Raw genomic sequence first — 12,565 nt, forward strand, 5'->3', positions numbered from 1 at the left:
CTTAAGAATAGCTCCAAAATCACTTCAGGAATCCCAAGATGGGAATAGCTGTGCAATTAAAATGGGCAGACAATATAGACACTTGAAGTCCAGGCAAACAATCTTTTTAATGATTGTAATGGAGCAATGATACATTAGAGCTCTCATTTTGTTTAATGGTAGCCTTGTTACTTTTTATATTTTTTTCCCTTGAGAAGACTTTTTTTTTTTGGTTTTTCGGAGAAGACTTTTCTTAATTGATGTTTTTTTTGGGTACATATTACCAAAACTTTTTCATGAATATTGTATGTAGAAATTTTAGAATGTGGACAACCTTGGGACCATGTTCATGTCACATTTTTCTCTTCAGTAGGGATATGTCCTCAGCACCAACTACTCCTCCATCAGTGGATAAAGTAGACGGATTTTCTCGGAAGTCCGTCAGAAAAGCCAGACAGAAGAGGTCGCAGAGCTCCTCACAGTTTAGATCTCAAGGCAAGCCCATTGAGCTCACACCTCTGCCGCTGCTGAAAGGTAAGACCCATTGATAAGTGTCTGCATAGTATCTGGAGAGTTGAGAGGTTTGAGACCCAGAATTTCCTGGTATGTGACCAAGTCTACCTGCTTTACTTTTAAAGGGCTCATCTAAATAGACTTATCCTGTAAGTGAATTTCTCCAGCTGATAAGCTGGAAAACTAAATGGTAGAAATGTCTGACTTTTTCCCTCCTAACATTGTGTGTGTGTGTGTGTGTCTGTGTGTGTGCGCGTGCACTTGTACATTATGCACATGTGGAGGTCAGAGAACAGTTTGTGGGAGTTGGTTCTCTCTTGCTCCCATGTGGGTTTCAGGGATTGAACTCAAGTGATCCCATTTGACAGGGAGCACCTTTATCTGCTGAACTGTCTCACTGGCCCTATTTATGTTTTTCAATTCTTGATTTGCTTGTTGACATCTATTAATTGCACTGTCTTGGAAAGTAGATCCCAGTAAAAGAAATAGTTCTACCAATTTACCATCAAAAGAAGTGGTGTTTGAAGATACTGAATTTTAAAGATCAAGAAAGTAGAACTTCTAACTAATAATATGCATTTGCATTTTCATATAATGCAAATACAAATATTTAGCAATCATAGTTCCATGATATTTTCATCTTTGTGGTATATTAAGAGCAAGGATTTTCAGTTCTTGGAGACAAGGTTTTATGTAGCCAAGCCTGGCCTTGAACTCTGTGGCCTTGAGTCTTGACACTGGCTTTGAGCTGCTGAGCCTTCTGCCTCTACTCCCCACAAGCTGGGGTTAGAGGTGTGTGTACTAGGCCTATCTTGTACAGTAGTATAAGATGGGAGTGCGGTTTTGATGGGAGCGCTGAGTCCTGGAAAGATGATGTCTGGGGCTAGGGAGGGTGGTAGTGGTAGGACACTTGCCTAGCATTCCTGAGACTTTCGGGTTGAGCTACAGCTCTGAAGAAAGAAAGGGGAAAGGATAATCTGTCTACCAAGTGTGAAGATGTGCTCTGGGAAGTTTTGAGGGAGAGAACACTTTTTATTTTATCTTATTTCTTTGAGACAGGGTCTGACTGTGAAACTAACCTGAAACTCAGAGAGGTTGTCTGTCTCTGCCTCCAGAGTATTCAACTCCATGCCCTGTAGAATATTTTTGATTTAGGATTTTGCTATGAGAATAGATTATGTGAAGTTATAGGAAAAGCACGAAGGAAGATTCTAGGGAATAAATAGATAGGTCAGGAGACATACTGGATTTATAACTCATTTAATCTGAAGTAGACGTGGGATGGCTGTTGACATCTGTATCAGGGGAAGAACTTTATTTCCAGCAAGCCCAGATTAAATGCTTTAGGTTTAGAAGGAATTCAATAGCTGAATCACTACATTTATTCAGTAAGACTCATATAGTCACTTAAATTAACTGAGCATTCATGGAAAACGTGTAAACAGGCATGTATGGGAAGAATTTGGACACATGTTTTATCTTTTGAGCATGCTACTAAAATAGACATAAGATGGTCCATTAACCACTCTTGGGATTAAAAATGTACACCACCAGGCACAGCTCATTAACCATTTTTGAGGTTTAGGTCAGTGACGGCAAGTATGTTCCCATTGTTGTGTGTCTATCACAACCATCCACCTACCATCTTTTCATGGTTTCTGTGCCCTGTTTTCCCGTCAGCCCCCAGCAACCTCCATTTCCTTTTATGCCTCTATGAGGGTCACTATTTTGAGTCATGTAATATTTGCCCTTTTGTGACTGGTTTAGTTCAATTAGCATGATGTTTTAAGATGTATCCACATTGTAGCGTGTCTCAGTATTTTACTCTTTTAACTGTGAGCAATATTTCAGTATTTATATGTATATATATATTATATATATAATGTATTGTCATTCATTCATTCATTCATTCATTCGTTTAGCTGTTGTGAATAATACAAGCATGAGTGTGCAGGTATCTGTTGAGAGACTCCACTTTCCTTTCTTTTGGGCACATGCCCAGAAAGAGAATTGCTGGCTCAAATGTGAAATTTTTGAGGCTTGCTATGCAGTTTTTCTGTAGAAGCTGTCTTTCCATTAGTAGTGTACAGGAGCTGTGATTTCTGCACATCCACCAGTGGTTACCTCCCCCTATACTAGCATCCCCAAGGCTGTCAAGTTACTTTGTTGAGCACCATCTCTTTATAAGATCATTGAATAACGGCCGGGCGTTGGTGGCGCACGCCTTTAATCCCAGCACTCGGGAGGCAGAGGCAGGCGGATCTCTGTGAGTTCGAGGCCAGACTGGTCTACAGAGCGAGTTCCAGGACAGCCTCCAAAGCCACAGAGAAACCCTGTCTCGAAAAACCAAAAAAAAAAAAAAAAAAAAAAAAAAAAAAGATCATTGAATAAATATGATTGAACCCAGGACCCCAGATATCCTAGGCAGGTGCTCTGACATTGAGTCACATTTTCTCAGGTCCCTTTTCTAAAATGTTAAAGTTATGCCTAGTAGCATTAAAAGTTTCCTAAGAATAGATTTTGTACATTTGCTTATTTTATCAGCAGAGGAGAGTTAGAGAGCAACTGGACCAGCGACTGCTTTACTAGCCCAGGTCCAGACAGCCTGACAGTGATTCTTGTGTAGTTAACATGATACGGGGTCAGGGTCCAGCTTCCAAACTTAGGCTTCTGTGTCTTTCTGGAGAATGGCAGAGAGAAGTAGAGTAAGGTGCAGAACTGAGAAGGGTGTGTTCTTGGGTCAAATTTGCAGGACTGTGAGCTGCTTACCTGATACTTGCTCTCTCCACAGTGGATTGGTTGATTTGTTTTTTTGCTTTATATTCTCACCAACTTTTTGGAAGTAATTTACAGAATAGAACATACAGGAAGAAATTCCTTTCCAGAATTTTTGGTTTGTTTGTTTGTTTGTTTTTTGAGACAGGGTTTCTCTGTGTACCTTTGTACCAGGCTGGCCTTGAATTTACAGACATCCGCCTGCCTCTGCCTCCCGAGTGCTGGGATTAAAGGCATGCACCACCACCGCCCAGTGAAATTTTTTTAAAAGCATTATTTTAGGAAAACCCAGAAAAAAGCTGAATGAACTGTATATAAATACTAAAGACTAGGTATGGACTTAATTTGCTATAGCATTTCCCTGACTACCTCAGAAGGGTTGTATAAATACAGTATATATTGTGATCAGATTTTGTGAATTTTTTGTTTTTTGTTTTTAAGGTGTATTTTTGATTGTGTGTACTAGTGTTTGCCTGAATGAATGTATGTACACCACGTGGGAGGTCTGATTACTTGGAAAACTGTAACAGAAAATGAAAAGAAAGTTTCTGTCTTGCCTCTTTTGTGATAGTTGGTCTTCTGAAACTTGGGTCCTTGGTGTTATTATTATTACTTTAGAAAGCAGAACTAGCATGTGGTCCTGTGCACATGTACATAATGGCCTGCCTTTTCCTCAGTTATGTCTCTAATGAAATGATATGCTAACCTTTATACATCCATGTATTTGAATTTTCTCTGTTTTTATATCAAAGGGTTTTTGGAGTTACCTAAAACTTTTGAACCATAAAGACCCATCTTAGTGGTAAGGAAACTCCCATAGAAGTTTAGTGCCTGTGCGTGTGTGTGTGTATGTATGTATGTATCTATAATAAAGTCAAGATTTCTACCAAGATTTGAACCACACCACTAGTGGTACATGCCTGTAAGAGCAGTACTTAGGAGGCTCAGGCAGAAAGAACTGTGAGTTGAAGGGCAGCCTGGCCTTCACAGTTGAGACCTTGCTTTAAAAAGCTAGGAAAAAGAATAAAATCTCCTCCCACAGTTGCTTAGATGCTCTTTGGACTGCAGCAGGCTTGACAGTTATGCCAGTTGGGCAAACTCAGTGCTTAGTCAAATAAGGAGTGGAGGTAGCGCCTGCTTCCTGTTGTTTCCCTCACCTGACCCTTCACGCCTTTATTTCCTTATTTCTTCCACCTAGACGATTTTGCAAGTTGAGATTTGAGTGAAGTAGTTTTGAAAAACTCTACATCTTTGAAGATGAGATTATAATGAAAGTGGTGTCATTATTTCTGACTCCCTAGTTGTTTTTAGGGTATTTTGTAGATACTTCAGACATTTTAAGAACTATGGTGACCATTCAGCTAAAAAGAGTTCTTTGTCTCTTTGTGGTGAAATTCTTTCTAATGAGAAAATACTTTTTAGATTTTGTGGTACTGGGAATGAACCCAAGACCTTATTTATGTATGCCAGGCAAGAGCTGCTGCATCACCGAGCTGCACCCCAGCTTCTAAAAATGCCCTTTCCCCTTTTATTTGTATGTATGGGTGTTTTGCCTGAATTTATGTCTGTGTGCCACGTGTGTGCAATGCCCATAGAAGCCGGAAGAGAGCATTGGATTCTCTTGAACTGGAGTTATAGATGGTTGTGGCTGCCATGTGGGTGTGGAGAATAGAACCCAGGTCCTCTGGAAGAGCAGTTCTCTTAAATGCTGAGCCATCTGTCCATTCCCCTAAAAACACTGTATTTCTGTGCATGAGTACATACATACAAGTGTCTCTGTTAGTGAACAAGTATCTGTGTGTCAGAGTGTATGGACAAATGTCTCTGTGTGTATAAGTGTCTCTGTGTGTCTGAATATGTGTACAAGTGTCTGTGAGTGTGTGCAGGTTAGATCATACTTCACTTTATACATTGAACCCATAGTTCCCTGATTTGGCTGGTTTGGCTGTAACTTTCCTCAGGGATAACTCTTCCTTCTTCCTGAGGGTTGAGATTAGAGGTGGGCCATCCGCTTGCTTGACTTTCATGTGGGTGCTGGAGTTCTGGCAAGTGGTTTATTCCCTGACCCATTTCTCTAGCCCCTAAGACCACTTAAACTTCACTCCCAGAGATGAAGCTTTGACTTTTATTTTTAGAGTGACCGTTTGTAAGAACTTCCACATTACCATTTAGATCTAGTTTTGTGCCTTTGTAAAGACTGGATTCTTTTATCTTCTAGATCTGCCTTGTGGAGTGTAGAGTAGGATGTGAGTATAATTGCAGGTTTGGTAATGAGCTGGCGCATTCAGATGTATGTGTGAAAAGAGCAGGTTTTCACAGGGTCAAATCTGATACTTTGTTTCCCGTTGCAGTTTTACATTGGACAGACAGTGTTGTGCAGAAGGCTGTGCTGGCCTGCAAGTGTTGGAGCTTGTTGGCTAGTCGTGTTATCTTGGACAAGAGTTCCTTGCAAGCCTTCTTTCCTGGTTTATAATGTGAGGATGGCACCGCTATTGGCCATGTCATGTCAGTGAGTGCCACCTGTTAGCCCCAAGCTGTAGGCAGACTGCAAGCAACATGTCAGTGTTAAGATGCTTTCCATGGAAAAACTTGAATGTTTTGAATTTACCGGAATAGCTATCCTGGATGTTTTGGACTTTTCAGCTGTTACTGTCGTCTTGCCATATTATTGAGAGCAAGTCTTTTTAAAATAATATTTTTGTTTTATGTGTTCATACGTGTGTGTATGTGTGTGAGCATGTGTGTACCATGGAGTGTGTGTGGAGGTTAGGATAGTTGTGGGAGGTGGTTCTCTCCTTCCACCACAGGGTCCCACAGATTGAACTCTGGTCATCAGGCTTGGCAGCAAGCGCCTTTACTGGCTGAGCCATCTCGCCTGTCCCTCTTATCTGTTTTTAAATGGAAGAATTTCATAATACTTCAAACAGATACCTGATATAAAACAAATTGAGAGTCATTGATTTTTTTTTATACTATCGATTGTGATATGTGTTCTTCAGGTAGCTACATTTGTGTGTGTGTGGGGGGTTTAAAAAATAGCTATGTTTTTTGCTTTGAGCTAAGAGAATATGTGTAAGTTAACACACACTAAAGTTGTTCTGTGTTACTGGAGAAAACATAGTAATTCTTTTTTCCCCAGGGAAGGAATGATAAAGATTTTGCTTAAAATCGAGTGCCAAACTGTATAATTTTCAAGTGTGAAAGATTACATTAGTTTATTTGCTTTCAGGTAAAAGTATTTTTCCCGTCTCATTTTTTTTAGGTTTATTTTAAATTATATGCATCTGTGTGTCTCTGTGAGTGTGTGTGCATAAGTGTCAGAAGCCAGAGACAGTGTTAGACTCCCTGGAGCTGGAGTTTGAGACAGTTAGGGGTCACTCTGTGAATACTGGGACTTGAGATCCTTTGCAAGAGCAAAAAGCAGTCTTACCCACTGTCTCTGGGAGCATTTTGTTTTAATACATCCTAATTATTTACTTTTGTGGCATAGAGAATTATCATACAGAGAAAAAGTGCCATATAAGATATATAGAGGTTAGTCTATAATTTAACTTTGACAAAAATCATTAGTAATGATTTTACTAATAGAAAATAAGTGTTTGTTCATCACTTATGGCTTAAAAGTAGAGTATTAGTTTGCATTCATACTCATTTCTGTGATGTCTGGTAAGCACAGGTTGAATATTTCTTAACTGTTCAGATTTTGGATTTTGGAATGTTTGTATCTACAGTCATCCCTTGAAGAACACAGTGATAGAAGTTTTGTCTCCTGCTTTCCTGTGTAGCTGAAAAATCTGAGTAAAACATTCAAGGTTTATTTTTTTGGAAAAGTGTAGTTGTAAACTTTCTACTGAATATTAAAATGAACTTCTTAGCTGGACTTGGTGGCATGCACCTTTAATCCTAATACTTTAGAGGCAGAAACAGGCAGATCTTTGAGTTTGAGGCCAGCCTGATCTACAAAGAGAAACCCTTGACTTGAAAAACAAACCAAACTAAAAGAACTTCTTGGACTGGAGGCATTCTAGGGCATTCAGCACCTTCTTCTGACCTCTGGCACTTGGAATGCATATGGTGCACATATATACATGCAGGTGAAACACTCACACAGATAAAATAAGTCTAAGAAACCAAACCTACACACCCCAAAACTTAAGATCGCAACTTGGTCAGATAGGAAACAATTTAAACCTTTGAAAGTACATTGAGTAAAAATCAGACTTCAAAAAAGTTACTATTGAAGCCGGGCATTGGTGGCGCATGCCTTTAATCCCAGCACTCGGGAGGCAGAGGCAGGGGGATATCTGTGAGTTCGAGGCCAGCCTGGTCTACAGAGCAAGTTCCAGGACAGCCTCCAAAACAATAACAGAGAAACCCTGTCTCAAACAAACAAACAAATAAACAAACAAAAGTTACTATTGAAAAGAGACATGTTTAGATAAAAATAATCAAAGTTTTTGCACTCTAGTTAGTGCAGATAGTTCTTGTCTAGTCAACCTCCACAAAGCAAGCACTGATGTGTTAAGCTCTATGCTTTTGTTCACTTCTTGTTACTGGAATTTCATGATTATTTTTTCTTGCTGGATGACCAGATGGTAGAGATGGTGATCCAACATTTATTCAGCCTTGCCCTTCTCAGCCTCCCAGGTGGACATATTCTCAGCTGTTGGGTTGAGTGCTTTGTCTGTTTGCCATTGGTAGTTTAAGGTTATCAGAGTGTCTGCCTTGGCAATCGGAAATTGGGATGTATGGTTGTTGAGGCAGCTGCTGACTTGGGGTCTCATCTTAGGTTTTCTCATCTTCATTGCCGCCTTCCCCAGGCTGTCTTTGGCATGGAAGGCTCCTGCAGAGTTGCAGACAGTAGCTCCTTTGCATATCCCAACTCTCTGGTCTACCTTGTTTTCCTGTGAGTCTGATTGTCAGTGTCCTCCATCAATTCTCCCTGCACAGGAGGGTTGGGATCCTTTGGTAGAGCCCCATGGAGGGAGTGTCCACAACAAATACTAAGGTGGGATGCTCTCCTCTTGGGAAGAGTTTGGCCTTTGGGAGAGTTCCCTCTCTCTTTTCTCTCACTTCAATCATTAATGAGATCTACTGGCTTGGAAGTGTAGGAAGACCTGTAAGACTGGCAACATGGCCGCCGGGCGTCATTAATCCCAGCACTCGGGAGGCAGAGGCAGGTGGATCTCTGAGTTCGAGGTCAGCCTGGTTTACAAAAGCAAGTTCCATGACAGCCTCCAAAGCCACAGAGAAACTCTGTCTTGAAAAAACCAAAAAAAAAAAAAAAAGACTGGCAACATGGATATCCTACTCTCAGTGACATGAAATTCTCTCTCTTGTACAGCCCTGTTATTTTCTGGAGTTATTCTTCTAGACTAGAAGTCTGGCATACACATATCATAGAAGCCAAAGAAAGGCTTATCTTCATTCTGTTGGTGACTGCCACATATTCTCTTAAAAAAAAAGTTTAAGTCCTAAAACCTTTTTAACCCTGCTAGCAGGTGCTACAGCATGAGGCCACCAGGTCACAGCTCCCTGTGCTGCTGTCTGTGGTGTCATGCTCCCCATGAGCACTGCTGAGAACTGCGCCGGGGGCTGCTAGGCTTTGGTCCTGTTGCCCACAGTCGGAGTGACGGTAAATGACTGGCCCTGAGAATTGGCCGCGGTAAGGTTGCTCAGGGCTCTCAGGTCTGCTCTTGCTTCTGATGCAGCACTTTCATCCCTCCAAAATTATACCGTTAGCCTGCTGTTAACCCTAAGTCCTAACATAAGCAGCTGATTACCACACATTTGTATGTGTTGTATGGGTTATATTCTTTGAAAAAGACGTGAGAAACATAGGAGACATAGTTTACAATGTGTTGTAATTAGCCAGAAAGATGGACTACTTCCTGGAGATGTCACACAGCTTTAAGCAGCTACTGTCAGCTCTTGAGTTCACAGCAAGAGCAGTAGGAGGTGGGTATGAAATTATAGTAATGCAGTATGGACTAGGGCTAATTTCATGTACTTAGGATTTAATAATGGGCTTTTCTTCTCTCTAAGTTACTAGGTCATACTAGTGCAACTTTTTTTTTTTTTAATCATCCTGGCTGGCCTTGAAACTTGTGATAGATTCCTTTTAGCGTCTTCAGTTTTGGGAAGTTTCTGATTTAAATACTGTATTTTTATGTGCTCTTATGTTTCTCTAGTTGTGAGTAGCATCAGGTATAATCTGTGCTTCTGTTTCTAAATTTTGATAAATGTTGACTTTTTATAAGGTTTATGTATATTTTATGGTAGTAAGTGATAAAGTAGGTGAATGCTGTATTATATTTTCTGTGCTCATGACATTTTCCCTTAAGTCTCAGTAGTTCTAGGCTATGAATTTTGTTTGCCTATTTTTAGAATATTACAAATATTCTCTCCATACCTTTAAAACATTTTACATGTAAAGTGGACATGTGTAGCTTAAATCTGGGTTCTTCAAATGTTAGTTAGTTATTCGTGAGACATCTAAGAAATGAGACCTAAGTCTAAACATGAATTCCTGTTGTTTCATTAATAACTTGTAAACATAGCGTAATCTTAGATAATACTTAGAGAGCACATGTGTTTTGACTGCCACCCAGATGTTGAATAAGGTCAGGTGGAATTTTCCATTTGTGACAACATGTTTGTGCCCTCAAATTTGTAGCGTTTGTAGCAGTCTGAATTTTAGAGTGTTGGGTTATGGATACTCAGTAGCAGTCCTTCACTTGAGGTTCATGGGTTTCCATCTAGTTGGGACTGTGTATAGTTTCAAGAGCTCCCTAGAATCACAAAATTCTCTTGGGACCACCTTTGTTTTGAAAGAAAGAATTGGTTGCTTTCACCAGATTCTTGAAGACTCAGTTCTTCAGTTCTTGCTCCCTCTCATTAGACAAATGCCTTGATTTAGACTGAAGTGTTGAGAGTTAGTGTTGGTATTTTGTTTTGAGTATTGTGTTAGTTGGTGTGCATGTTTATGTGAAAATTTTTCAAGCTATAAAAAGAATTAATTACTGCATGGGTCTTTCTAGGATGTAACCAAGACAGGTCTATAAATACTGAAGTACCCAGTGAATGTGAGATGGTTTCTTTATATGTATGTAGAACTTTCTTCCTTGACTGCTTATCATTCTTCAAGTTTTAGCTCAAATGGGACCTCTTTGAAGTTTCTGTTATCCAACCTCCCCCCCCCCGCATTTCTGTGGAGATATGTTTCAAGCTTTCTATGTAGTTGATGATGACCTTGAATTCCTTATCTAAACCTCATAAGCCCTGGGATTATATGGTTTTTGACAATTTCATGTAGCTCTGACTGACCTTGAACTTCTGTTGATCTTATAGCATCGCCCTGAGTGTTGGGATTGCTGCTGTGAGCCACCATGTCTAACTTCCTGTTATTTCTTATGATCTGAAGATTGATCTTTGTTAATTTGTTGTGTATCTTCTTTCATGCTTAAAATAATTTTTGGTATAGAAACCTCATTTCTCTTCTATCAGTGGTGGTTAGAGACTTACACGTAATTGACATTCAGTAAGTATTTCTTCGTAATTGTGAATATTGTTAGTTGATGTGTAGGTTGCTAATTGCCTGATAAGTAGTAGTAAGATTGATGCTTGGTTTTTCTTTCTAAATAGTGAAATAAGAAAACCAAGCTTGCTTTAATAAAGCTAAGATTTAATACAAATTTTATTTCATTCTTGATATCAGTTTATGAACTTATTTGATGAAACCTTTTACATTTTAAAAAAGGATTTATTTTATTTTATGTGTATAAGTGTTTTGCCTACATGTATGTATGTGCACTGTGTGTTTGGTGTCTGTGGAGGTCAGAAGAGGACATCCCATCCTCTAGAACTGGAGTTAGAGATGGTTGTGGGTCTTCCTGGGAACTGAACCTGTGTCCTCTCTAAGAGTTCTTAACTTCTGAGCAATCTCTCCAGCCTTGAAACCTTCTTCTTCTTCTTCTTCTTCTTCTTCTTCTTCTTCTTCTTCTTCTTCTTCTTCTTCTTCTTCTTCTTCTCCTCCTCCTCCTCCTCCTCCTCCTCCTCCTCCTCCTCCTCCTCCTCCTCCTCCTCCTCCTCCTCCTCCTCCTCCTCCTCCTCGTCCTCCTCCTCGTCCTCGTCCTCGTCCTCGTCCTCCTCCTCCTCCTCCTCCTCTTCTCCTCTCCTTCTCCGTCTTCTTCCTACTACTTCCTACTACTACTATTACCACTACTTTCTGTTTTGTGAGGCAGGGTTTAAGGTGTGTGCCACAATGTCTGGCAAATCCTTCTTATTTCTAAAGGATCAGATTTGAGTGCCCACTTAAAGCTCTGAGCATGACTTTGTGATGGTCATCTACGTGTTTCCAGGTGAAAAGATTAGCAGTATCTTCTGGAGAGAGGAGGATGTACATCTCATGTACAACAGACTTAGAGTGCTTTTACTGATTGATCCATTTGATGAAGTGTACAAAGACTTTCTCTGCTGGTCTTTGGGACCACCCAGAGGCTGATCAGACCACCAGAGTCCTTTATTTGGATTAAGGGAGAACAGTGTATCTGCGTGGTGTAATGGACTTCCATAAAATTTATATTTTTTGTTGATGTCTGTTCATACTAGTGATTAAGCTTTGTAGTGCTTGTAAAAGATCAGTATAATTTTTGTGTTATTTTAAGAAAAGGGTTAGGATAGCTCTTTGCAAAGATATCCCTTCTAATGAAGATTTCATTTCAATATTTTGTGGTTAATTTTTTTTCCTTCGGAACTATGGGATTTTAATTTTTGTGTTACAATAGACCTAAGAATGTAGTGAGAAATCTTCACTGAAAAAATATAATTTGTGAGCTTTTCTTTAGTCAGTATTCCTCCCTCAGGTAAGAATGTAGGTATGGGTGTCATATGCACTTGGATTGGATTCTGGCTCTATTCCTTGCTGGTATTTGACTTTTCTACCTTGTTTTTCCTCATTGAAATTGGGGGAGTAACAGAACCTACTTGATAGAGTCAGATTAGATGTTTGGTTCAGAACTGGACACACTGTAGGGATTACAGATTATTAATGGCTGTAATTATCAGAAAAACTGCACAATGGGAAAATTTTATTGGTGTTTTCAGTTAACATTATTCCTTTAATATATTCCATGAATTATTTCCAATTAAGGAAGGAAAACAGCTGGGTGGTGGCAGCGGCAAGCCTTTAATCTCAGCACTCAGGAGCTGTGAGAATTTGACTTAACAGAATGGAGAACTGGTTCTTATGGAATAGTCTCCACATTGTTATTAATGCAACTTCAGATAGACTTCTGGG

At 39.8% G+C, this 12,565-nt stretch overlaps 1 protein-coding gene across 2 annotated transcripts in view; it reads left to right on the forward strand.

The window, feature by feature from the left end:
* Positions 1-12,565, forward strand: part of Ppp2r5e (protein phosphatase 2 regulatory subunit B'epsilon) — a 138,450-nt gene that overhangs the window by 1,983 nt on the left and 123,902 nt on the right. Inside the window, exon 2 of one of the 2 annotated variants that reach the window (XM_040742919.1) lies at positions 350-513. In XM_040742919.1, coding sequence (XP_040598853.1) covers positions 357-513 — 157 coding nt within the window. In that variant the 5' untranslated portion in view covers positions 350-356. The remainder of the gene's footprint in view (positions 1-349; positions 514-12,565) is intronic. The other variant, XM_040742920.1, reaches the window with a different exon arrangement.

Source organism: Mesocricetus auratus, unplaced genomic scaffold (assembly GCF_017639785.1).
Source record: "Mesocricetus auratus isolate SY011 unplaced genomic scaffold, BCM_Maur_2.0 Super-Scaffold_15014, whole genome shotgun sequence".
Lineage (NCBI taxonomy): Eukaryota > Metazoa > Chordata > Mammalia > Rodentia > Cricetidae > Mesocricetus > Mesocricetus auratus.